The sequence below is a fragment of the Natrix helvetica genome (genome assembly GCF_964273705.1).
Source record: "Natrix helvetica genome assembly, chromosome: 3".
NCBI lineage: Eukaryota > Metazoa > Chordata > Lepidosauria > Squamata > Natricidae > Natrix > Natrix helvetica.
Genome location: NC_138549.1, coordinates 159689390 through 159717146, shown reverse-complemented (window position 1 = coordinate 159717146; position 27757 = coordinate 159689390). Strand labels below are relative to the sequence as shown.

The following is a 27757-nucleotide window of genomic DNA, read 5'->3' as shown; positions in this document are numbered from 1 at the left end:
TCAAACAGACTTTTTTTTCCCCGCTGGAAATGTTGAACATTTTCAGAAGAAGCTTCTTCTTCTGCTGCTGCTGTGCTGGTAGCAAGCGGTGTGTGTGTGCCTGTGTGCCTCTGTCTGTGTAAGAGTGGTGATTTTTTTTCTTTCCCCTCCGCTGCTGGTAGGGCTGTTAGAGCTGGCTTTGTGGCGTGGTCTGTGTAAGCGTGGAGAGAGGTGGAAGGAGAGGAACGTTGGGGCGCTCCGCGCAAGGCTTCGCTGTCCGCCGCTCTTGGTGCTGAACATGGGCGCTTTAAGCAGGGCGCTGTCCATGGTGCCTACCATCATCCTAACGCTGGCTCTCTCCGCTTTCCCCGTCTGGGCGCAGAATGACACGGAACCCATCGTGCTGGAAGGGAAATGCTTGGTAGTTTGTGATTCCAACCCAGCGACCGATTCTAAGGGATCTTCTTCTTCTCCTCTGGGGATCTCCGTACGGGCTGCTAATTCTAAGGTCGCTTTCTCGGCAGTCAGGAGTACCAACCATGAGCCTTCGGAGATGAGCAACAAAACCAGGATAATCTATTTTGATCAGGTAAAAAGAACAGAAATGGTTATCTTTTGTCGGTAGGAAACGATTGGAATGTCTTTCTACTTATGGCGTTTTTGGAGTGGGGAAGTTGGTTTTGCCTGAGTTTTGTTTAAGGCAGGAAGGTTTTGTTTTTTTAAAAAAAGTAATTTCACCCCTGGGAAAGGGACTAGGTTAAAACTGGAGGGGGGAGGCAGCTGGTTACAGTACTGAGATGAGATAGGATAAGGGCAGTAGGTGGGAATCAACAGGTGGAGTTGATTTGCAAACTCTTTAATCCTCCTTTGAAAGGAGTGGGCTGAAACTTAGGAATTGGAGATAGAAGCTTTTGGACCATTCAGTCGCTCTCTTCAGTTCATAGGTTTAGTTTTTCCTCTTAAGATGGATAGCAATTTCACTCATACTTTCCTCTGAGAATGTTTTATTTTTTCTATTACGTATTGATTTCAGTTTCTACATTTCCACTTTACATTTAAAGGCACATGGAAGGTTAAATAAGTTCTGGCAGTTAGGACTTCACATACACACACAAAAAGAATCTGTCTCACATTATGACATAAGTAACAATTTTATCATTCTTGATGTGCTGGAATAAATGAGGTAATACCAGACAATACAGGAATGATTTAATGCTTCAAAGAGGTTCATACTGAGGGAAGACTATAAAAATCAACTTACTTATGTATCCTTGTACTTTATTCTTGAGAATGTTTACTTAGAAAGAGCAATGCATAAGATTTTGGAATTTTAATTTAACTTTGATATCCTGGGGGAAAAAAAACCCTGGAAATTTGTTAAAGGCTTCAAAGGGGAGGGAGGAGAGATAAAGTGAAAATATATAAAGAAAACCTCCAAATCTCCAGAAGTTCTTCAGTTGATTAAGCAATCAGATTTACTAGCAGCTTAAATCTTTTGTGAGTTTCAAAATCATTCAAATCTTTCAATCTTAAATCTTTCAAATCTTTTATGAGGTTTCTGCCCCCTACAGAACATCTCACCTACACCGGACTTACTACATGCTGTAGTTAAATCAGCATGTATTTGGCATGGATATAGATAATGTAGCAATGAAACTGAGCCAGATCTCACTAGTAAAATATGGAGGCAGTCCTTTGGAAAATTCTCTGCACCTTAGTAGCATTACTGCAGAATTTTGCAACCTTGGAAGGACTTTCTGCACTCCTCCCTTCTTCCAAATCCATTCCTGAAATAGATAATAATAAGAATTCCTTTACCCATATTTTTTGGGGAAAAATGTATTCCTCTTATTTTCCAAAATAACATATTGCATTTCCAATTTTGATCTAAGGTGTCTTAATATAATCAATCTGTTTCGATAGGAAAATTAAACCAATGTGTCAGTTTTCCTGCTGAAAGTGATGCCATTTAGAGGATGCAATTTTTGGACTGGCAAAGATCCATGTTTTGAAGGAGAAGACAGAAAGGCATTGGAGTTTATATGATATAAAATGCATGTACCATATCTAATATCCTACCATCAGCTGTTTATGCATCGTGTGTGCTTATAGAGCTGTAGATACAGCAGATTCTTGCAAATATTAGCTGAAGGGTTTAATTAAGCCCACAAGTTATTTTTTTAGTTTTTTCAAGGCATATTTTTTTGACAGGCTGAAAGATCTGCATTTTTCCCGAGTGTTAAAGAGTCCTAGGAATCTTGTAACCAACTCAGTCACATTGTCATTAACCTTTTCAAGGGATCAGAAGTCAGGTGCATATGTAGTGTAAGTTACATGGAGATGGTGGAACAATATGACAGCTACCTGTTTCTCAGGGGAAGGAATAGAAGGCAAAAGATCAGTATATTTCCACTTCTATCTAGACACAAGATGTATAAGAGATGACTTTTAAAAGTATATGCTTCAATTATATCCTTCTCCCTCTGCTAGCTGTGTGCCACTTAAAAATGCCCCACTCTTTCTGCAAAGTTTTAATGTCCTGTTTTCCTATGAGATGCCATCCACTTCTTGCCTTCATATGTTTCATTTACATCTTCACATTCATTACTGGACATATTAGCCAGCATATGTTACTCATTATATGCAAAGGATATTGCTTCTGGAATTGTCATGACAACTGAAGTACGTCCCTACCCTTACTGATCCCAAAACATATTGCTAAGGTACATTCCAATCCTATACGTGTTTACTGAGAAGAAAGTCCCATTGAATGGAGTTCATTCTCCTTTAAGCTCACATAAATGTATTTAGGCAGGTGGTCAAATAGATGGGGTGAAGTGGAGGATCTGTCCCTTTCACTGATGTTGCTGACATCAAGGCACAGGAGAAGGATTACCACTTGCCTTATGAAAAGGACCCAAGTAGAACTTTTACAAAAAAAAAAAAAAATTCCCTGCAGAATAAAAGAAGATATGAACAGGATATTCTTCCTGTTACTGACAGTGTTATATTTTTAGATAGTAGAGTCATAGAGTATGCAATATTACATTTCACTGCTTTTTATCATAATATAATTATTGCTTAAATAATAGGCTATATGTAGTTTTTATTATAATAATGATGATTTATCATTTGGCTGTTTGTCAAGTTTAGTCTTGTACTGGAGCTACAGTTATTCATTTTAATTTCTCAGTCATCTTTATGCAATCTAAAGAAACTGCTTTGGACAGGAGCATTGATAAATTTATGCTGTAATATTTATTCAGGTAGAAATACACACACACACGCACACACACTCTTGGGCTGTATCAGATCAGTGGATAATCTATTTCACAAGAAGCAATCCTTTCCCATCCTTTGCAAATGAACTAAGAGGGCTTTCTGTTCCTCTTCCTTTTCCAGATATCTTAGGGTACCTTTTTTTGTCAATCCCTTGTAGTTTGATGAGTAGTCAGAGTTTAATGGGTGTTATGGTAAGAAACTTTCAAGGGCATCGCATTGAGAAAGGCTGCTGAAGAAAATAGGCCTTAATGCAAAGCACATGTTAGGTGGCTGTTATTCCATCAAAGTTTATTGAGAACTTCAGAGGGTGACCTGTTTATACGTAAGAAAGGGTTCACGACTGTGTGGAATTTAATTGAAAGGCAAACTAAAATGTACAATATGCAAAATGGATATTTCACAGCACGTTACATTTATTTTGAACAGTGCCCTCTGGTAAAAGATAACAGGGCAGAGTTAGAGGGAGACACACAAAGAGCAGAATAAAATGATAAAGCACTTTTAAAGGCAGCAAATTATGAAAAGGCAAATGATTTTTTTAAAGGTCCAAAACACAGTGTTAATACATCTCTAGTGCTAGGAGAAGCTGGAAAAGGCATATTATATTAGATCTTCTGATAAATTTGTGGCAGAGATGAGAACTGCATGAGACATCATTCAGGTTTTTTATAAATTCCTATATATTATATAGAAAGCCTTGGGATTCTACACTTTTATTTTTTAAAAAATGATTTAATTAAGTGGGGCTCATTCCCCAGTTAATAGATAGAGGATTGCAAAACTGACCAGGCAGGTAATAACAATAATAATAAACTGTCAACATTAGGCACACTGAAGTCTAGAAGAAGATTAGTAATGAATAGAAAATTGAAAAAGATTTTAAGGTCTAAACTCAGTGGTGGAAATACTACCAAGGCAATTAATAGCTGGATAATTCCAGTCATGAAATATGTACAGCAGGAATAGTGGATTTGACACAAACTGAACTGTAAGTCCTGGATAGGAAAACCCCACAAAATAGAATAGAATAGAATAGAATAGAATAACAGAGTTGGAAGGGACCTTGGAGGTCTTCTAGTCCAATTCCCTGCTTAGGCAGGAAACCTTACACCACTTCAGACAAATGGTTATCCAACATCTTCTTAAAAACTTCCAGTGTTGAAGCATTTACAACAACTGGAGGCAAGCCGTTCCACTGATTAATTGTTCTCACTATCAGGAAATTTCTCCTTAAGAAATTGCTAAGTTGCTAAGTTGCTTCTCTCCTTGATCAGTTTCCACCCATTGTTTCTTGTCACAATAATCACAACGAATTATGTGCTTCATCCATACACTGATGTTGACAGAAACTACTTACCAAGGAATATAGGTAGGCATGGAATGTTGCAAGTACACCAGACAAATGAAGAAGAAAAAAGGGCATCGGAAAAATATCTGAAGAACAGTGAAAAAGATGCACTAAAGCTAGGATATCATGAAGGCTTACTGAACACCAAAGAGACCAAACATGAAAGACCAAGTGAAGAATAGAAAACAGATATGGCAAAGCAAGTATATGGCTATTATACATATAAAAACAACAGGAAAATGTGGTAACAAGATCTGGAAAGGGCCAAGAGCAGGAAAGTTGGAGAAAGAGACTGAAGGGCTGAATCTGGCTTCACAAGACCATACCTTAAGAACAAATGCATATAAAGCCAGAATTGAGAAGCTAGCAACAAACAGCAAATGCCATCTCTGCCAAGAAGCTTAATAAAGAGTGGACCACCTAGTTAGGTGCTGCAAGAAGATCACACAGATTGATTACTAACAATGACATGACAAATACTGATGATGGTGCCTACCACTTGACTACAAGCAAGAACTGGTAGGACCAGAGAATAGACAAAGTAACAGAAAATGAAGAAGCTAAAGCACTCTAGGATTTCAACAGACAAGCATCTGTCACACAACACCCTAGATTTAACAATTATTCAACAAGGAAAAATGTCTGGATAGTGGACATTGTAATATCTGGAGACAGCCGAATAGAAAAAAAAGAACTGGGGGTGAAGTGGGGAATTGCAAAATATAAAGATCTGCAAATCGAATTAGAACAACCATGGCAAAAGTTAATAGTAATAGGTGCTGTGCATGCAATCTCAATACCTCTGGAGTATAATGTGAATACCGTTGGCATTAACAAAATAAGCCATAGTCAATTGCAAAAGGCAGATTTACTTGGAGCAGCTTGCAGCCTGTAACATTGTTGTTACCACCATCAAACAGCAACATCTGTCTATCCCAGATCCTTGGGAAGGATTCTTTAGGTGAATAAAAAATCAAATCCAGTCTAAACATCTATGTGACAAACAATGACAACTATAATAGGCACCTTGGATGCAATTCCAAAACAACTTGAGCACCAGTTGAACACCATTGGCATTGACAAAATCAACATCAATCAATTGCAAAAGGTAGCTTTAGTTGGAACAGCTTACAGCCTGCATCAATACCTTTAACAAACAACACCATCTGTCTATATGTGGTCCTTGGTAAGGACCTGATAGATGGACAAAAATGCCAAATCATATCTATACATCTGGCTGACTGTGTAACAACAACAATACTACAATTGCAGAAGGCGGCTTTACTTGGAACTGCTTCCATCCTGCGATGATATCTGTAACAGTCAAACATCCAGATTTGCCTATCCCAGGTCCTTAGTGACAGCTCAATAGGTAGACAAAAATGCCAAACCCAGTCTGAAAATCTGGCTGACTGTGCAATGAATAACAACAACAACAACAACAACAACAACAACAACAACAACAACAACGAAAAGATTTTGGGAGGGGAGATTGGCTCAAGAGTAGCAAAGAACAATAATGCATGTTTCTCTTATGAACTCAGCTATCCGTTTTGTAAGCAATAAGGATTATGAGATTAAGCACAAGTTGTGGGAAAGGTGGGGTTTATGTTAAGGTTGTAAGGAATAGACAGAGAAATGATATTGCTCAGGGAATGAAGACAAGAATTCTAAATAGTTATACTACTAAATTACAGATTTTCCTCAAAAATAGATTTAATTGAAGAATTTCAATATTGATAGAAATGTCAGGATAGTAATCTATTGCTTTCTTGTATTAAGAGTTACAGAACTGGAAGAAGAAACATTATTCTTTCTATTTAGAAAACACCCCTGTCAATGTGGGTCTTCTAAACAGAATTGTTGCATGTGTACAACTTCAGACTATCTGATGTCCACTCTCAGTTTGTGTGGAATATTGGAGTCTGTGTTCCAAAGTGAGTAGGATTACCGTGAATGTTTCAGTAAGCTGAAGCAGGAGATGGATGGTTTAAACTTATCTGCAAGGTATAAGATGCCTCCTAGCCTGCCAAATCTTCCAAATGCAAGGAGACTAAATAATAAATAAATAAATAAATAAATAAATAAATAAATAAATAAATAAATAAATAAATAAATAAATAAAGAATGAATGAATGAATGAATGAATGAATGAATAAATAAATAAATAACCAAATCAGCTGACATGTCAAACTTTTATTTAATATCCTACCAACTTTGGAAAAGTACTGGAAATAATAGAACATCTCCTGGGGTAACACAGCTGCTAGAATGCCATTTTGTAACACTGAGCTGAAGAAGTTTCTTGGATGAGAAGCGAAATGTCTTCAAAGAAAAAAACAGAAAGTCCAAATCCCTCTTGAAAAAAAAAACACATCCACCTTTGGACCAATCCTGACCTGGATGACTGAGAATCTTCATAGACTAAGTTGAAATAGACAAGAGGTAGTGGAATTGAGAGGAGGGGAGAGAGAGGGAGAGACACACACACAGAGAGAGAGAACACACACACACACAGAGATGAGATAGAGAAAGATTGAGACAGAGAGACAGAGAGACAGAGAGAGACCCGAGACAGAGAGAGAGAGAGAGAGAGAGAGAGACAGACAGACAGACAGACAGACAGACAGACAGAGACACAGAGAAACAGAAACAGAGACGCAGAGACTCTTATCCTAAGATTATGAAGAAAGTGTTGTTGAGGAATATGCCCGATGATACATCAATTTTCCTGATGTTAGTGCAATGAACGGTAAAACCTATTGATTGCAATTAAACTTAGTTATAATGATAAGTTAATATTTTTTCACAGATAGAGCTGGCACATGGCCACCCAAATCCAGATGAACCAAGTTCAACTTTATGTAATTGATCCATGGTCATCATTAATACCTAACAAATTGATTTCTATATTGATTTCTTTGGAAATGACTATTGTTTAAAACTCATAACATGTCAAGATTCAAAATGCTAACAGATAATTAGCATTTCATAGGAGGTCTCTTTCAGAGGAGCAACAGATATCTGCACTCAGTCTAACAGGAAAGGTAGGTGAATATTTTGCTGTGCTAGAATTGCACAGAGAAGATAATGGGGGTGAAGTCCATAACTCTTTGCATTGATTGTTTTAGTTACAGTTTCATAACATTAAACGTGAATGGATTAATGGAAAGATAAGCAAGGCTCTTTCCTTTTGCTTCCTTTTTTCCTGTTATAATTTAACATTAGAGGTGCAGTGGTTAGAATGCAGTACTGCAGGCTATTTCTGCTGGCTGCCGGCTGCCTGCAATTTGGCAGTTTGAATCTCACCAGGCTCAAGGTTGACTCAGCCTTCCGTCCTTCCGAAGTGGGTAAAATAAGGTCCCAGATTGTCGGGGGCAACATGCTGACTCTGTAAACCGCTTAGAGAGGGCTGTAAAGCACTGTAAAGCAGTATATAAGTCTAGGTGCTATTGCTATTAGCATTTTGAGGAAAAATGTCTAAAACCACATTCAAGACTTTAGAGCTAGTCAAGAATTTATTTCGTTTCACTTCTAGATCCTAAAAAACACTGTACACAACAGTTAGTATCCTGGCATCAACTTTCATTTTAATATTATTATGGGCTATAGAGAAAAAGAGCTATTATTCACTTCCCAGAGTCCCTCTGTGAGGGAAGCGGGTAATCAAGAAGTTTGATATATAAATAAATCATCATCACCATTGCAGCAAAAATCATGATGAAGTAACATATCATTAGGGAAATCACCACATTCAACCAAAGCTAACATGTTCCAATGAAAATGAAGGGGATGGGAAAAGGTGCACGAAGGAAGATGGAAAGGAGAATGGAAGTTGATTGAAGCTCCCCTAAGAAAGAGTATGCAACACATCTGCAAAAGCCTTGCTGTCATCTTCTTTTAACGACTCCATAATCCCTTGTGGGGTGGAGTCTGGGCAACTGATGGAGCTAGCAGCTTATTTAATGACTGGATGCCCTTCCTGTTGCCAATCCAGATATTATCCCATTGTGCCCAGAGAGAGAAATATTTGTCTCTACCTAGGATCAAACTTACAGCTTCCTGATTGCGAGGTGAGAGCTCCACCTCTAGGCCACTGCACCACTCTTCCAAAACCTTGCTGTGCTCTTTCTGAAATCTAATCTAAGTCTAAGCAAGACTTCAATTGATAATATAGAAACCTAAGGAGGCACTTATGAAAATTGCAGCCCAATCTCAGAAAGACTGAAAGTAGGAAATTCCTTCAAGAGGCTAGGTACATTTCAGTCCTAAATAACAATAAGAGACTTGACTGTCCTGTTCAAGAATGCAATCCAGATTTGCAAGTACTGTAAGTTGCACGTGAAAGCAAAGAGGGTATTTTTTTCCCTTATCAAGATCAATATGGCTGAAATATGCCTGAGATTCTGTGGATTCTACCCAAGCCAATGAAGGAAATTCAATTATTGTCAGCAATTGAAAGCCTGGGATGTATATTTGACACACCTCCGTTATCTTCTCTATGCAATTCTAGCATAGGAAAATATGCAAGGCAATTGTTACACTGAATCGATCTGGAACGTGCTCAGATCCAAATCCATGGTTTCCAACAAGTACAGCTCCCTACAACCAAATGAGAACACTACAGAATTTTCCTCCGCTAATCATTGGTGCAATGCAAGGCATTTGCTACATCTGGAATGTGCTCGGATCCAAATCCATGGTTTCCAACAAGTACAGCTCCCTACAACCGTGGCTGTAGAGCCAACCATTCAGAATATAGCAGTGCCGAGTAACAGCAACATTAGGAAGAATTGAATAATTATACCTGCAGTTGGTCCTCTCCAAAATAACTTCGTGCACTTAAGTTGCTTGAAAGGTTTCTACATGATTATTTATTTATTGAATCTATATTCCACCTTCTTTCTGAGACCTTAAAGTGGTGAACCTTCATTTTAAGGGTGCAGCCTGAAAACTACAGACAGCCTTTGAAACTCTTTGTGGATTATCTAGAGCCGTGGTGGTGCGGTGGTTAGAATTCAGTATTGCAGGCTAACTCTGCCCACAGCCAGGAGTTTGATCTTGACCGGCTCAAGGTTGACTCAGCATTTCATCCTTTCGAGGTCAATAAAATGAGGACCCAGATTGTTGGGAGCAATATGCCGACTCTATAAACGGCTTAGAGAGGGATGTAAAGTACTATGAAGCAGTATATAAGTCTAAGTGTTTTGCTATTGCTAGTCACCTCAGCCTCATTCCCAGCTAATTTGAGATGGAAGCATTCACAACCTGAACTGTAAACTCTAAAAGAGTCTGCACGCAATTTAAAACAAAGAAAAACCAAAAACAAATCAGCAATTGCAACCATAACATGCAGCCTTGCCTATTTTACATTATAACCTTATCCATTCTGAAGTTAAGTGGGATTTCCCCAAGCCACCAAATGTTGGAATTTTCCATGGAGCAATCCTTCATAAAGACATAGACATCCTTCCCACTGAGATGAACGGAGAATCTGTTTCCAGCTGAAGACAACCATAAGAACATTGATGATCATATAGTTCAAGATATGTAATCTGCCCCCTTAGGAATAATTTCATGTCATGAGCATGGTGAAAGAAGAGTGCAAAACATTGTGGAAAGAGATGGAAATAAGGCATGAATGCAAAGTGCTAACTGTGTCTGTCAATTGTCATACTGTAGCTATCTCTCTCCCTCTCCATCCCTCCCCCTTTCTCTCCATCCATATCTATCTATCTATCTATCTATCTATCTATCTATCTATCTATCTATCTATCTATCTATCATCTATCTATCTATCTATCTACCTACCTACCTACCTACCTACCTACCTACCTACCTACCTACCATGTTTCCCCTAAAATAAGACAGGGGATCCCCAAAATAAGTGCTTGGTATTATTTTTGAGGATGTCTTATTATTTTTGAGGTGCAGGTGGCAGCAAGTGTAGTGACCTCATGGCTGCTGCTGTATTGCAATATTTTTGGGGAGGGCTTATTCTCGAGGGAGGGTTTATTTTAGTGCATGCGCTCAACAGCCTGTTTGGGTTTATTATCTGGGGAGGCAAATTTTTGGGAAAGTAGGGTATCTATCTATCTATCATCTAAAAATTCCCTTCTTATCCCTATAGATGGTATGTGCCTTTCTTCATCTTGAATCCTCTATCAATGACCTGGGAGTTCCACTGTGCCTTAGCTATTCTAACTTTGCACTCTTCTATTCAGGGAGCTCTGAGGTTCTTGGGATCTGTTGGTGTCACTGCCCTATTTTAGTACTTACAGCCCAAAGTGCTTCTATCACCAATGGGACCATTTTGGCTTTTACTTTCCACATGCTCTCTATTTCCTCCTTCAGACCCTGGTACTTCTCCAGCTTCTCATACGCCTTCTGCCTAAAGTTGCTGTTATTTGGCACTGCTATATTCTGAATGGTTGGCTCTGCAGCCACGGTTGTAGGGAACTGTACTTGTTGGTAACCATGGATTTGGATCTGAGCACATTCCAGATGTAGCAAATGCCTTGCATTGCACCAATGATTAGCAGAGGAAAATTCTGTAGTGTTCTCATTTGTTGGCCAAATAACCTTGAAGGTTCCGAAATGTTATAAAGCTTGATCCACTTGCTTGTGTAAGATAAGTTTGTGGGCAGCTGTTTATTCAACAGTTGGCATTCATTGTGCTTCTGTTTGTATCTGCCTGGATTCTTTGGTGAGGCTTACATAACGAAACAACTTGAAGATTTGTGCTACAAATGTTTTTAGCTATCTAAGTAATTCAATTCCATGTGATGAGATGACTCATCTGCTTGAAACCTAGCAGGGACTGTAGTGGGACTGAGCAGCCTCTCAGCTGGTTGTACAAAAATATGTCACATGACTCTAAGTATACTCAGAAATAGGTTCCTGTTGCTTTCAGTAATGCTTACTCTCACCTAAGCATGTGGTGAAGTGAAAGAATGTGAGGAAGGAATTTCTATACCTTTAATTGAAAATAAGTGGGTTTTATTCAAATAATAATAGCACACATTACATCTTATTATGAGGGTGTTGGAAGTAAAATCAGATTATTTGCATACACTGCAGTGTCAGATGAACAATGTACAAAACCTGTAATTAAACTTGGGTTCATTCAAAATAAGTATTACATTGTTTTCCAGCACTTGGAATGCTTCCATTAATTACTGGTTTCTTTTCTTTTATTTATAGATCCTAGTAAATGTGGGCAATTTCTTTACATTGGAGTCTGTGTTTGTAGCACCGAGAAAAGGAATATACAGTTTTAATTTTCATGTAATTAAAGTCTACCAGAGCCAAACAATTCAGGTATGTTGAATTAAAAATTAATCTTTGAGGCTAGCATGGTTAATGTTTCTTTCTTTCCTCTTTTCCTTCCTTCCTCCTTTCCTTCCTCCCTCCCTCCCTCTCTCTCTCCCTCCCTCCCTATCATACTTGTATTGGATATTAGCTTTAATCTAAAAGCATCGTGTTCTAGGTTATTAAAATGTATAACATATCAAAAGAAAGCAATATAAACATGAGTGAAACAATAGGGACAGCTACTGGTAAGAAAGACTAATAGATTTTAAAAGATAAATCAAATTACAGTCTTATATCCCGATTCTAGATATGGCAGCTTCTCCAAAATGACCAAGTTGACTTTCATGTCATAATTTCTTCATAACTCATTCATCAAAGAGCATTAAATACCAGGAATGAAATGCAGCCAAAATTAAGTTGGCACAGATTCTCTGTATACTCTTTCTAGAGTCTCAACATATTTTATATTGTGGCAACCACAGCTGGATGCTATATTCCAAGTGGGGCCTTACCAAGGCATTATAAAGGTGAACTAACACTTTTCATGATCTTGAAAAGCAGTACACACATCTAAGTAATATTTTATGAAACATTATCCAGACAGAATGTCTATATCTAAAACCATCAGACTGAAAAAACTTTAAAAAGACCTGTTGAGATTTTTGTAAGCAGTTTCCTTTATTGTTCTTCACCTTTAGACAGAATCTTGCCAAAATAAAGCAGGCTGCATGCACCTTAAAACATACTCTGAAAAGTATTAGGGAGCAGCTGTCTTCACCCTCTCTCTCCCACACAAACAATCTAAACTGCACTCCTTGGGAGTTCAGAAAACATTCCGTCACGATACCAGTGTGTTATTTCTTTTTGTAGCTCTGTACAGTAACCCGAGCAACTGTAAGATCTGTGGAAACTCCCAGAATTCTTAACAATGGCCAGGTGGAGTGGGGGAATTTGGGGAGTTGAACTCCATATGTGCTAAATATGTCTCTCTCTCTTTTTTTTTTTTACAAAACACTGATTTATAGGAACAGATGTAAAGCCCACTCCAATTTATATAACTTAGACAATTTGGAAAACCTCAATGCGGTGCAGATTTTAGAAGTTCCAAATGCAATGTTAAAATCTGAAATGCTACAGAAAAGAGGTAGATCTTTAGCTGGGAGAGCTGCGAATTGCCAAGCAAACTTCCTGGGATGAGTGGTGTTCTAGAAGGGAAATGCCACAGCTTAGAAGAACTTCTGCCTTTGTAGTCATTGGCCTCATTTCACTGACAAGTGTTATTCCAATAGTTTCGCCAAAGAATCCTTAAGGGCTTGAGTGCACAGATAAGCATGGTTGGGAGCATTCCTTTGGCCACACTGGTCCTAAATAATTGTAGTCTTTACAGGTCGGCACCAAAACTTTAAACTTGGGTCAGAAATGGACAGGAAATAATTGTGGCATTAACTGTGATGGTATAACAATTTTGCATGAAATGTCATTGGATATTGATAAATGTTCTCAAGAATGAATTTTTAAGCAAAGATATGTAGGGTTGAGTCATAACAAATCTATAGCAGTGGACCAGAAACTATGATAGAAAATAACGTTAGGATTTCAGATCATTTCCCTTGTAATACGAAGCCAGCTTTCTAAGATGACGTCATATACTTTTGTATGTTTAGAAGGCACAAAGAGATACCATGTTCATGAAGTTGGCTTGTTTTGGCCCCTGGCCAAAATGACATGCCTCCAGAAGTTGTGGGTGTTCCAACACTGGAGGTTTTTAAGATGTCATTTGTCTGAAATGGTACAGAGCAGTGATGGCTAACCATTTACTCCTCGTGTGCCAAAAATGTGCGCGCAACAGCTCATGGGTGCATGCCCACACCCATAATGCAATGTGCCCTGCCCCCTGTGCATTCATGCACAACCCCCTGCACTCCCCCCACACCCTTGTGAATGCATGCGACCCCCCCGTGCCCCATTTTGGGCCAAGCAGGCCTCCCTGAAGCCTCCTGAAACCAAAAACAGGACGCAGGAGTGAACGCTGCACCCCCTGTGCTCCCTAAACTCCTGCACGTGTATGTGTGACCCCCCCATCCCCCACATGCATGTGTGACCCCCTGCACACATGCATGCATGGCACACACACACACACCGTGCATGCACATATATCTCCCACATGCATGGCAGAGATCCGAAAACCATCACAAGTATTGGGTTTCCTGCTTAAGCAGAGGGTTGGATTAGAAGACCTCCAAGGTCCCTTCCAACTCTGTTGTTCTGTTGGCTACTTACATGTTGTTGTGGCCCAGCAGTGGCCAGCTGAGCTGTTGGTGGACTCTGACAGCTCAGACCATTATGGGACTGCTCTGGAGGATGAGGAAGACTCTGGAGGGTGTTCAGAGTCAGAGCAGGAACTAGAGAGGCCTGTTGGCCACCAGGTAGCATCTGAGTCAGGGAGCAGTGAGGAGAACAGAGGGAGGTTGTCCCTGATGTACGTGTACGTAGAGCTGAGACGAGAAAGGAACAGCTGTGGAGACGACATCATAGAAGGAAGTAAGGACAGCTGGCTAAGGGGGTGGCCCCTCCCAAAGAGTTTATAGGTGGAGCGACTGGAGGGGAATCTTTGCAGGAAACAAAAGTCCATTTTACTAGCCGTTGAGAAAGCATTCCGTAAATTTAATCTTGGGTTCTTGAAGATAATTTTCTAGGCTCCTAGCCAAGGGGTGCCTTCATCTGTGTAATTAGTCGTGGCAGATGGCCAAGCCTGTGTCTGCATATTCATTGGAATCACGGGACAAAACACATGTAGTCCATTGTTTTCCAGGAGCCAAGAAGTTAAAAAGGCAGTGATTAGACTTTGAGGGATTGCTAGAAGTTTTTTTGGTGTGATGGTAGTTTAAAAACCTCTTTCATTTCTACCTCCTAATCATTGCAGACGATAAACATCACGGTGAAAGGTATGTACTAAATGCTAGTTGTGGGCTTCACTTTTAAACTCCTTATATTTCTGCAACCTCTTTAAACCAAAAAAGGGCAAGATGAGCTATGATAAGAAGGTGGAACAGCATCTGGGGAAATGAATGGTCAGCAGAGCATGCCTCTCCTAGGCTTCTAATGCCTATCTTCATTTTGCTGAATATATTACTGCAATAGCTTGAGAGCAATTTCGTTGTAATCTGCTCCTGCTTTGCCTGAGCTCCTGAGTCTACAGCCTATGCCTCAGAAATGGTGAGAGTTGAAGTTAGCAAGGCATGAAGCCTGGAAATAGAGAATTCCTTTATGAAAGCATTATGCAGGTGGCCATAACAACCACTTTGGAGAAAAGAGAGGCTTCCCTCCTCTGCAATGGGAGAAAGAAATTCAAGGGTTTTTTTGAATCGTGCATATACAGTTAGTACTTGACTTGCAACAGTTTGTTTAGTGACAGTTACCACGGCACTGGAAAAAAGTGACTTAAGACCATTTTTCACACGTCTGACCATTGCAGCATCCCCTTGGTCATGTGACTGACATTCGGATGCTGGACAACCAGGTCATAGGTATTACAGTTGCAGCGTCCCGGGGTCATGCAATCCACTTTGGTGATTTTCTGACCAGGAATGTCAATTGGGGGGAAGCCAGGTTCACTTAGCCACCGTACTTACTTAGCTAACAGCTGCAGTGATTCACTTAACAAGCGTGGCAAGAAAAGTTGTAGGGTGGGGCAAAACTCAGTTAACAAATTTCTCACTTATCAACATGCATTTGGGGCTCAATTGTGCTTGTGAGTTGTGGACTACTTGTATACACGTAATTTGACTCCTAGTTTCCTAGAGGATGCTTTTCCATCCTTTCAGTTGGGTGACAACAATAAAGGCATTTTATATCTTAACTTTTCTCTGAGGGCATCAGGGTCTGGCAGGAGCTTTTGCAGGAACCTGAGGGCTGCACACACACACACACACACACACACACACACACTTATATATGGCAACATACATTGATAAAGTCTGTGGTCTGTGTGTTCAGGGAGAAGAGTAAACTGACAAGAGATCTAATGTGGATTTGCATAGCTCTCCCCATGCATTCCTTAAAATGCATTATTTAAAAACAAAAGCCAGTTTAGTGTAGTGGTTAAGGTGCTGGCCTAGAATCAGGAGACTGTGAGTTCTGGTCCTGCTTAGGCATGAAAGCCTGTTGGGTGACTTTGAGCCAATCACTAGGAGATTGTGAGTTCTAGTCCTGCTTTAGATATGCCAGCTGAGTGACATTGGGTCAATAACTAGGAGTCTGTGAGTTCTAGTCCCACCTTAGGCATGAATGCCAGGTGGGTGACTTTGGGCCAGCCAAAGTCTCAGGTCAATTCAAGGTTGTTGTTGTGAGGAAAATAGGAGGAGGAAGTCGTATTAAGTAAGTTTGCCTCCTTAAGTTCTTAATAATGTAATAAGAGTGGAATAAAAGACGAATATATAAATAAAATAAATAGCACCCCTGGGAAGCCCCTCCATTCCCCTGGCATTGTACCCCTGAGACATCTGCCGCAAAAATTCAAAGACAGCAGCTGAAACAGCATAATGAAAGCCCAATCTCCTTTTTTTCTTTACAATTCTTGTTTTAAAAAAAGTTGGGACTTTGAATACCCACTTCCCAGGTCCTTACTATGCTATATTATATTGAAAGCTAGGAGAATAAATGACAGCCTTAAAAATGTAAAGCTAAATGTTCCCTTCACACATATGTGCTAGTTGTTCCCAATTCTAGGGGGTGGTGCTCATCTCCATTTCAAAGCTGAAGAGCCAGCACTGTCCGAAGACGTCTCCAGGGCCATATGGCCAACATGACTAAATGCCAAAGGTGCATAGAACGCTGTTATCTTCCCACCAAAGGTGGTCCCTATTTTTCTACTTGCATTTTTACATGCTTTCGAACTGCTAGGTGGGCAGAAGCTGGGATAAGTAACGGGAACTCACTCCGTTATACGGAGTTAGGGATTTGAACCTTGCAGAGAGAACAAGTGTTCAGGAAAGGCCTTTCCCAGTGCACGATGAGCTGGGAGTTTATTTATTCATTTAGTGTATGGCAAATAGAAGAACTTACAGTGGTTCAAATGTTAATGTCCAATCCATCCAGCCATTCAAGGACAGTGTGGTCTATGTTGAAAAAAATCAGACATTGGGACGGTGTAAGCTCTTGATGGACATTCGGACACAATGTGATGGATGTTTTGCCAAGGAGCTCCACAGTCAACTGAGGGGCAGAGTCAAGACCCTACTTAAACAATGAGTCTTGGCAGACACCATGCTGGGTACAGATCCTGTTCAGAGTTGACCAATGCTGGCGAGGAAGGTCAAAACCTGGCACCTTTTGTGTAGGGTCATCTACGTAACTGCCTGCATCTGGGCGTTCAGCAGCCCATTTGGCTTTCCACTGTGTGTTGATGTCAAAGTTGTTAGACGGTGGTTGAGCAGGTGCCAGAGAGGGCTTCCTTGATTTAAGCCTTTGGGGGTGAAGGAGTTAAACAGCATTTCATATCCTTTCTGTAGTTCAAATGGAGAAACTTAATGGAATGTAATATCTAATTTGGGACTCAGCATTGTCAGTATAGAAGCCATTTTAACATATGTAGGGCACAATGGGATTTGTTAATTTTGCAGATGATTATCTGATGATTGAATAAATATGTATTTAAAAGGTCAATTAGCATAACATACAGATGCCTCGCGTTTCCCCTCAGTCTCAGAAAAATTGCAGTCCAATTCCAACTATTCTCCCTGGGTCTGAAATTGCATCGTTATTGGTCACAGCTAAGAGGGGTAAATAGTTCTTTGCACATGAGGATTTCATACATCCTCGGGGAGAGGGGGCGGTTTATAAATCGAATAAATGATGATGAAATGATACATGAAAGCAATAGCAAACAAGCAAATTCCTTGCAATTATTAATATTCGCTCACTTTAGCCAGGGAAGGATGACTTTATGCAATCTGCAAATTAGCTCTCATGTAGAAACTCATATGAATTTTAAATATTTATACCACACTGTTCATGAGAGTTTATAGTTGCAATGTATGGCTGTGAAAGTTGGACCATAAGAAAGGTTGAGCGCCAAAGAATTGAGGCCTTTGAACTATGGTGCTGGAGAAGACTCCTGCGAGTCCCTTGGACTGCTAGGCGATCAAACCGGTTAGTCCTAGAGGAGATCAACCCTGACTGCTCTTAAGAAGGCCAGATTCTGAAGATGAAACTCAAATGCTTTGGCCACCTAATGAGAAGGAAGGACTCACTGGAGAAGAGCCTAATGCTGGGAACGATTGAGGACAGAAGAAGAAAGGGACAACAGAGAATGAGGTGGCTGGATGGAGTCACTGAAGCAGTAGGCGTGAGCTTAAATGGACTCTTGAGGATGGTAGAGGACAGGAAGGCCTGGAGGAACATTGTCCATTGCGTCACAATGGTTTGGACACAACTTCGCAACTAACAACAACAATTCACAAGAGTGGTTTTGTATGTATGTATATATGTATGTATATTGTTTTTAAATTTGTGTTAGCTGCCCAGAATCATGTTAATAAGATGGGCAATCATATCAATCAATCAAGCAATCAATCTGAGATCCTAGAGTTGTTCACCACCAATTCTAATTCTGAATGTGATAAAATGAGAACATTATTAAAAATGAGAAAAGTCACATGAATAGTATTTACTTTCACTGAATACAGTTCAGCATTTTTGCAGCCCCATTCACTTCTTCATACTGGGCTATATTTTGTTTCCCAGCATTGCATCCAAAAACTATCTATGCCATTGGCTTCATCTTTCTTTCCAGCAATACCTGAAAAATTACTGCAATGAATTTGCCTAGCTTTTTAGAAAAGGAAATAACATGTGGAATATAATGATTCCCATGTTCTACCCACTTTTTTTTCATATGTCTACATAGATACATAGCAATAGCAATAGCACTTAGACTTATATACCACTTTACAGTGCTTTACAGCCCTCTTTAAGCAGTTTACAGAGTCAGTATCTTGCCCCCAAGAATCTGGGTCCTCATTTTACCCACCTCGAAAGGCTGGAAGGCTGAGTCAACTTTGAGCCTGGTGAGATTCGAACTGTCAAATTGCAGGCACCCGTCAGGCAGCAGAAGTAGCCTGCAGCAACATACAGTATAATTCAGTTAATGCTTTGGCTGTGTTTTAATTTTTGGAATCATGTTGTATTTTTCTTACAAAAAGAATTAATAATTTGACTTAGTAATAATATAATTGTAGCAGACAAATATGCCACAGGCAGTGGCCACTCAAGATATGGGCTCTTAGCCAAATTTGGCTACATGAAGAACTGTAAATATTGCCTTCCCTACTATACTCCACATCCAAATCATAGAATGATTATATGAAGCTACTTATTTAAGTGATGGATTGCAACTTCATTAGCTATAGAAGGATCTGCTAAAGTATGCATAATTAAGAGCAACTAGTCAAGGATTGGTAATTGCTTGAGAGCCTACTGGGTGATTCAATCTACAGGTAGTCCTTGGCTTATGAACACAATTGGGACCAAAACCTCTGTTGCTAAACAATATGGTTGTTATCTACCTGATCTTAAGACCTCTTTTTCTGCAGTCTTAAGTGAGTCACACAGTCATTAAATGAATGTCTTCTCCAATGGACTTTGCTTAGCAGATGCCCTCTGGGATGGTTGCAAAAGTTTGATGACAAATGTTGGAGGCCCTATCTAAATGCAGATGATTTTATACACTGGATAAGAAAACTGAGAAAAAGTTTTCCTCACAGCTCCAGACACATCAATATGCTGATTAAAACTTATAAAGTTCTTTCTGGCATAGAATTTCACTATCTGATAACCTATCTAATTCTGCTCATCCTATACAATCAGCTAGAATGGTCCAGATCCTGTTGATCAAACTATGTCACCCATGATGCCTTTCCTTTGGCATCTCCATAGAGCTGCTTCTTCTTCTTCTTCTTCTTCTTCTTCTTCTTCTTCTTCTTCTTCTTCTTCTTCTTCTTCTTCTTCTTCTTCTTCTTCTTCTTCTTCTTCTTCTTCTCTCCTCCTCCTCCTCCTCCTCCTCCTCCTCCTCCTCCTCCTCCTCCTCCTCCTCCATATCCATCATTGGATGTTGGCAGTCATGTTGGCGATCCTATTTTTATCAACAGCTGCATGAAAAAGTACTGTTGAGTTCTGCCCTGACCTCGTTTGCCTTCAATCTTTCCTTGAACACTGCCTCATCTTAATAATAGGCAAGATGAGGATAAATAAATTGCAATTAAACCTAGATAAGATAGAGATTCTGTTGATAAGGAGAAAATCACACACTCACCAGTAAGGGCAGGCTTACATCTGGAAATGCTCCTTGATGCCCAACTGTCATTGGATATGCAGGTAATGGCTGTGATAAGAAGCACTTTTGCACAATTTCTGTTTATTACGCCAGTGTGGTCCTTCTTGAGCTGATTGGATATAGCAACAGTTATCCAGGTCTTGATTATATTCTATCTTGTCTAATGCAGGGTGTTTTCTGGGAATTTACCAATGTCTGGAAATTGCACTTGGTGCAAAAGTGCAGCAGGCAAGCTGCTGGTTGTTGATTGATGCAAGATGCAGGAATCATGTGATACCTTATACTAAAAAATCTCTCCTGACTACCATTTACTTACCATGCTCAGTTTAAATGCTGGTGTTGACCTTTCAAGTCTAAATGACTTTTGACACATTTATTTATGGGGTTACTTCTCCCTGATATTACAGTATGAGAGGCTTTTTTGAGTATGCCATCCTTCCCAGAAGCGTGGCTGCTTAATTTACAGACAAGGGGTTTCTTCTGTGTGACTCTCAGCTTTAAGGAAATGCAATTGCCTCTCACTTTCTCTCAATGTTTAAGAAAATGGTAAAACCTTTTGTTTAGCTTTGATCTACTGTTTCTTCTAACAATTTATTTCTCCTGTTGGTTTGGCTTTAAATTTTGTTGTGTTTTGTAGTCTGCTTCCTTTATGGTAGTGAATTTTCTTGAGAGTTGGAATAAACAGAAAGGTGGGATACACAGCCAGGAAGAAAGGAAACAAAGCTTTGGTGGATTAGGTACACACTTGTTGGGAATTAGTCTTCAGTTGGTGAACAGCTTCCATGAGTGAAATGGGAAAGGACCAATTAGTTTGCATGTCATGGATATTAGCTCTTCTGATTCCTTTTTTATTTATCCCATCCATGCTGCATATTGTGTTAGTTTGCTTAATGGTTTATTTCCCCATTTTTCCACTTTGTAAAATAAAGCTTTCTTGCCTTTTATACTTTCCTTTTTTTTTTACTGGCATCATTTCAAAATTGTTTATGCCTTTTCTAGTCTGTATTGTGTATTTCATTTGAACTCCTGTTATGTTTAAAATAATTTCTAAGCTCCCTGAAGCAGTCTTACATTTCTGTCTGTTCCTTTTATATTCCATCTAGTTAAACCTCTCCTTTTAAAGGAAAATAAAAAGCTTCCATTTGAAATTAAATATGATTTTTTTTGAACTTTCTGGGCTATTTTCCAATTCCCTAGGATGTCATGTTTGCTACTATTTCACTATTTCATGGAAATTCAGTGATGCTTACAACTTGTCTCCAATTTGGGAATAATTTAAGATTATATCAAGAGTCATCTCCTCCGCTGCGCTTGCTGCTCACTTATTTGGCAGTTTGTCCACCGAACCAAGTGAGACTTATTTCTGGGAAATAAATACAGAAGGTTGCAAAATTAGTATTGCGAGGCACAATAATTCATCAAATCTACAACATTTGGGAAGAGCCCAGTTCAATGTTAAGCATGTGTATGCCTGCGGCTCTACCTTCTAGGAATGATATAAATTTGTGCTTGGCCAGTTAGTTTAAGAGTCAGTAAGGTAATTGATTCTTAAAATATTTTTGGTTCATCTTCCTTTGGCAATTCAGAACAGAAGAAACTGATTTACATCAAATCTATCGGTTCAACAAATTGCTGGCAGACTGCAGTATCTGGTTGGCCTTCACTGAACTTTAAAAAAATAAGCAGGGTTATATCTCTCTCTCCCCATCATCTATCATCTATAATCTTCCTTTCCTTTCCTTTCCTTTCCTTTCCTTTCCTTTCCTTTCCTTTCCTTTCCTTTCCTTTCCTTTCCTTTCCTTTCCTTTCTTTGTCTTTCCTTTCCTTCCCTTCCTCCTTCCCCTTTTCTTTGTCCCTTTCATCTTCCCTTCTCTCCCCTTTTTCCCCATCCAATTTATATAGCCACCCATCTTGGAAGCAAGCAACTCTGACCATTGCAACTCTGATAGTGTACAACAGAGCTAAAAACACTTAATAAATACATGAAAAATATAAAATCCAAATTAAAACAAAGAATAATAGACAAAGGGCTATTAAAAATAAAGGAGCCACCTGCATAATTCTTTGACTTCAACTTTTTCTAAGGTATGGTTTGTTTGGCTATAATTTGTGAAATGAAACTCACACAACACCATAAAGCTAAGCTTTACAAATTATTTTGGCTAAATTTCCAGAATATGCTAAACCAATTTATGGCTCACTGACATAGATTAGTAAGGGTGTTTTTTCCTTCCAAAACTATGAGACTTTGTGACTTTCTATTACCAGAATTTGTGGCTTCCTATTACTAGAATAATGTACTACAGTATGTTTTATCTATGAATTGTCTTCTATTGATTTTTACTTTTGTGATTAAATAAAGATATCTATAGACTCTTCAGTATGGAGTGTTCTGCTTCATGTGATCATAAGGTTAGGGTTAAAATATATCTGTTTTATTTGTCATTTATTTGTTTGGCTCTGCAAGTTTAAATATAATTAATAATAATATAATATAATATAATATAATATAATATAATATAATATAATATAATATAATATAATATAATATAATATAATATAATATAATATAATATTATAATATAATATAATATAATATAATATAATATAATATAATATAATATAATACAATACAATACAATACAATACAATATATACAATACAATACAATACAATATATACAATACAATACAATACAATATATACAATACAATACAATACAATATATACAATACAATACATATTATGTAATACATACATACATACATACATACATACATACATACATACATGTATTACATTTTTACTGAGGAACATTTTCCCTGCATTATCTTTATATGCTGTTGATGGCAGATGTGGCAAAGCGTATATGTGTACATTTGTCTATGCATTTCATGAACATATTAATAACAAGGTTGTTTTGCAATTTTTCAAAAATCAAACACCCATGAAAGAATGATTTTTGGGGGTAAATGTTGATGCAGCAAGAATTGAAACTGATGAAGGAGAATATTTGTAGCTCAGGGTTGAAATGAGGGGTCCTTGGTGCTCTCTGAAGATTTATTCAGAGCTGCTGAGATTGCAGTTCTAAAATTTCTTCCCAGCATGATGGTTGCAGAATTCTGGTAACTGAGTTCCAACATATTCCCTTTCTAATCTACTAGATATTTTTTTTATTTTATTTCTATCCCGCTTTTATTACTTTAACAAACAATTCAAGATAGTGAACATATAGAACATATTTTCCTCCTTCTACTTGTCCCACAACAACCCTACAAGGTAAGTTGGGCTGAGAGAAAATGACAGGCCCGAAACCAGGCAGCTGGCTTTCATAGATAAGAAAGCATTTGAACTTTCTAGCCTAATGCCTGTACTACAAGGTCAAACTGGCTCTCCTGAGAGATTCTAGAATATGGCTACGCTGAGCCTCTTCCTCTCTCCCCCATCCTGCTCAGGTCTACCCAGTTTCTAAATTTGGGCTTTTCTCTGATGGAATTTACTGTTTCCTCTCTGGAAAATGCTATACTGCCAAAATATTCACCAGATTTTTAAAAGAATAACAAAGATAAAGGTTTTCCCTGTCCAGTTGTTTCCAACTGTAGGGGGAAGTGCTCATCTCTGTTTCCTAGTTGAGGCACTCAACCTTGTCCAAAGACATATGGCCAACATGATTAAACACCAAGTCACACAGTATGCTGTTATTTTCCCACCAAAGTGGTACCTATTAATCTACTTGCATTTGCCTGCTTTCAAACAGTTAGTTGGCAGGAGCTGGAACAAGAATGGGTGCTCACCCCATCATGCAGTACTTGGGTTTCGATCTGCCAACCTTCTGGTCAAGAAGTCCATTATCTTAACCCAGAGGTCCCCAACCCCCAGTCTGCGGCCTACCACTGGCTGTGAGCGGCCTACCACTGGGCTGTGAGCTGTTCAGAACCGGTCCGCAGAAGCTATGGGCACGTGAGTGCATGTGTGCTCCATTTGTGCAGCAGGCGCACATCTCCACCACTCCCACAAATGAAGCTGTGTGCATATGCACTTGCTGGCCACTCACCCAGAACGATCATGTCTCCATCCTCAGCTGGTCCACAAAGCTAGAAAGGTTGGGGAACTCCGTCTTAACCTCTAGGCCACCATACCTTCCTTTAAAAGGATAGCATACCATTTTTTCTTTTGAATGTGTGGTTCAAATGACAGCAAAGCAAATTCCAGTTGAACATCTTCTTAAAGACTTCCAGTGTTGGGGCATTCACAACTTCTGGAGGCAAGCTGTTCCATAGAACAATTAATCAGTGGAACAGCTTGCCTCCAGAAGTTGTGAATGCTCCAACACTGGAAGTCTTTAAGAAGAAGTTGGATAGCCATTTGTCTGAAACGGTATAGAGTTTCCTGCCTAGGCAGGGGGTTGGACTAGAAGGCCTCCAAGGTCCCTTCCAACTCTGCTATTGTATTATTGTATTATTGTATCAGGAAAAAAATTCTATAAAGGGTCAACAATCAAAACAACATGATGGGTTACCTTTATCATGATATGTTCAAAGAAGTAGATAACTATTTGTCACAGAATCTTAACATAGATGTTTGCATGGAATGTGGGATGATTTAGATCTGGTATGCTTTCTAGTTCTATAATGATGTATCATCTGGGAAGCTTTCAACAGTGAGCATAAGAATCTAAGAAAAACCTTGCTGGATCTCATGTCGACACATCTCTATTAGATTTCCACTTACCCGTCAGTTTACAATATGCACATGTGGAGACAGATGAATCTAATTATCTTGATAGGAAGATAAATGAATCATAATTTAATCATTGCACATGTACAGTTGCAGGTCGAAGTCAGTGTTAAGGAGCTATTGAAAAAGTAGAAGAAGGCAAGCAAAGCATAGCATACCGGTTTTTAGATTAATTTTATAATTTTCCTAAATAACATTGAGATCATAGTTAAGCCACAGTATAATAGCAAGACAGAAGGAGGAATATGCTGGGGAGGACCAAGAGATGTGCCTTCTCTGTTCTAGATCCTGCCCTTTTGGAATATTCTCTCTGCAGCGATTAAGTTGACTTTAATCTTGTTGGCCTTTTGTAACTCCATAAAAACCTGGTTATGTGACCAGGTTAGGGGCCTGAGGATGCTAATGGTTCTGTTTCATGGCTGTATTAATACCTATGGCAATAATTTATGGCCATATATATTTTCTAATTTTTTTTATGATATACTCAGTGATGGGATTCAAATAATTTAACAACCGGTTCTCTGCTCTAATGACCAGCTGGGTAGATGGGGCTCAGTGGTCATGTGACTGGGTGGGCATGGCCAACTTAACATCACTCAAGTCGATGGGTGCTTCACCTTAGTGGTTACAATGTAATAAGGGTTAACCGGAGAGGCAGTTTCTGTAAGCGGGGCAATAAAGATTAGGCTGGAAACAACACCAGAATGTTTCCTTCCTGCTTTTCTTATAAGATTAGCCCTGTAAAGTGGAAAAAACAAAACAAAATGAGATTTCTTCCAACAACCGGTTCTCCGAACTGCTTAGAAAGTTAACAACCAGTTCTCCCAAATAGGTGCCAACTAACTGAATCCCGCCACTGGATATATTCCACCCAGAGTCACTTCTTGAGAAGGGTGACTATAGAAATCAAATAAATATTCTTTCATTCCTACAACCAGTTTGCTATCTGTCTTTCGACTTCCCTCCCTTCCACATTCAGTTTACCTAATTGTTTATTCCTGCTACTTCTGAAAAGATGTTGAAATTGGCAAACCGTGTCTAGGTGGCACTGGCCTTCTAAGGACCCTTCCCATTAACCTTAGAAGTATTGGATGGCTATGTCTTAACTTGAGTCTTTTCAGGATTTTTAAATTATCATTTATCATTGGCAGGTGAACTTGATGCTTAACGGGAAGCCAGTCATTTCAGCTTTTGCTGGGGACAAAGATGTCACTCGTGAAGCTGCCACAAATGGAGTCCTACTCTACCTAGACAAGGAAGACAAGGTCTACCTTAAACTGGAGAAAGGTAACCTGGTTGGCGGATGGCAGTATTCCACGTTTTCTGGCTTCTTGGTCTTTCCCCTGTAAAATCAATCGCCTTGTGACTTTCACCTAGGTGTGGACCAATCATTGCTTCTGTTCTCTGAAGACCATCTTCTCATCCTCTGGATTGATTTTTCTTTCTTGGTTTCTCATGGGTGAAATCTGGATTCTATCGTATGACATTTTGACCCTCTTTGAATTCATCCTGAGATTTCAACCAATTTTGTGTGTCTAAATACGGGCCATTGGAAGCAAGACTTAAAAGCAGACAATACATATCTATGCTTGATGTTACAGAATGAAGCTGCCTGCAAGATTCATTCCAAGTTCCTTAACTGGACATATTGGATTTGTGGGAGAAGTCAATAATTATAGTTGCCTCTTCCCTCCCATCCCCTAATTCCATTTTTAAAAGACTGGCAACCAGGTCTATAATTTAAGAATTTCTGGATCAAAACTTCAATCAAGATTAACACATAGCTGCCAAAGAACTGTTCATTAATATATGAATTATATCTTTGTTCCCCCTTGTGCTAAAAATTAACATAAATTCATGCTTCTCGGTTGCAAAGGAAGAGTTAATGATAAGCATTTGACTGCATTAATTTTCATGTATTCTGTTTCTGGAAGAGTCACACATATGTTTTCCTTCAAATAGTTAAACTCAAAGAGGACTGCCCTGTGAAAATCTGTAGATTCAGAGTCAGATGTTCTCTGAACACTAAAGGAATTTGTATACTATAGAAAGGAATTTTTTAGTTCCATGAAGAGTTTATTATGCTAAAAAAAAAATTTGCTTAGCAGAGTTAGAGATAATCATTTTGGCAAACCTCTGCAAAACAGCCATGCCCCCCTTTTTTAAAAAAATACACTTAGACTTTACTTTTAGTTCAATGATTGAGAGTAGCTACTTCTTTAAAAAAAATCAGCCGAATGCATTCCTTAGATATAGCTAAATTTATCAGGTGGAGATGGAAATCCTTCCCTCTTATTTTTAAATGATATCTATTTCTCAAGCCTTCTGTCCTTTTCAAAGTGTTATCTGGTTTTGCCTTAACTCTGTAAATGTATATAATGAGGATAACTCTCAGGGGCATTGCCTAGGCAAAGTTAAGCCCTGCCCAATGCAATCCTAGGCATATATACTCAGAAGTATGTTGCTGAATTCAATGGGAGACACTCCCAGGTATATGTGTAAAGGATTGCAGCCTTAATGTCCCATTGATTTCAAGGAGAAAGATTCTAACTCCAAGTAATTCCCCCCCCCCACACTGAAATTAGAGGGACTTAAATGTGCTTAACTTTGGGTGCATTGCCCCACTTTTTCTTCAGCAAATATTCAGTCCAAATAGCCAGTACCTAAACTTGGTGCAATATCTTTTCTGTCTTTTTGTAAAGGCCATATGACTTCATAAATTTATTTATTATGTTGCTGTTACATAATAAAAGTCAATCTATGTT

The 27757-nt window shown here is 38.9% G+C and overlaps 1 protein-coding gene across 1 annotated transcript; it reads left to right on the top strand.

The window, feature by feature from the left end:
* The first annotated feature begins 195 nt into the window (after positions 1-195).
* Positions 196-27757, top strand: CBLN4 (cerebellin 4 precursor). The gene is made up of 3 exons (XM_081946547.1): positions 196-568; positions 11813-11929; positions 26144-27757. Exons 1-3 carry the CDS (start codon positions 278-280, stop codon positions 26339-26341), a joined length of 606 nt encoding a protein of 201 aa, XP_081802673.1. The 5' UTR covers positions 196-277; the 3' UTR covers positions 26342-27757.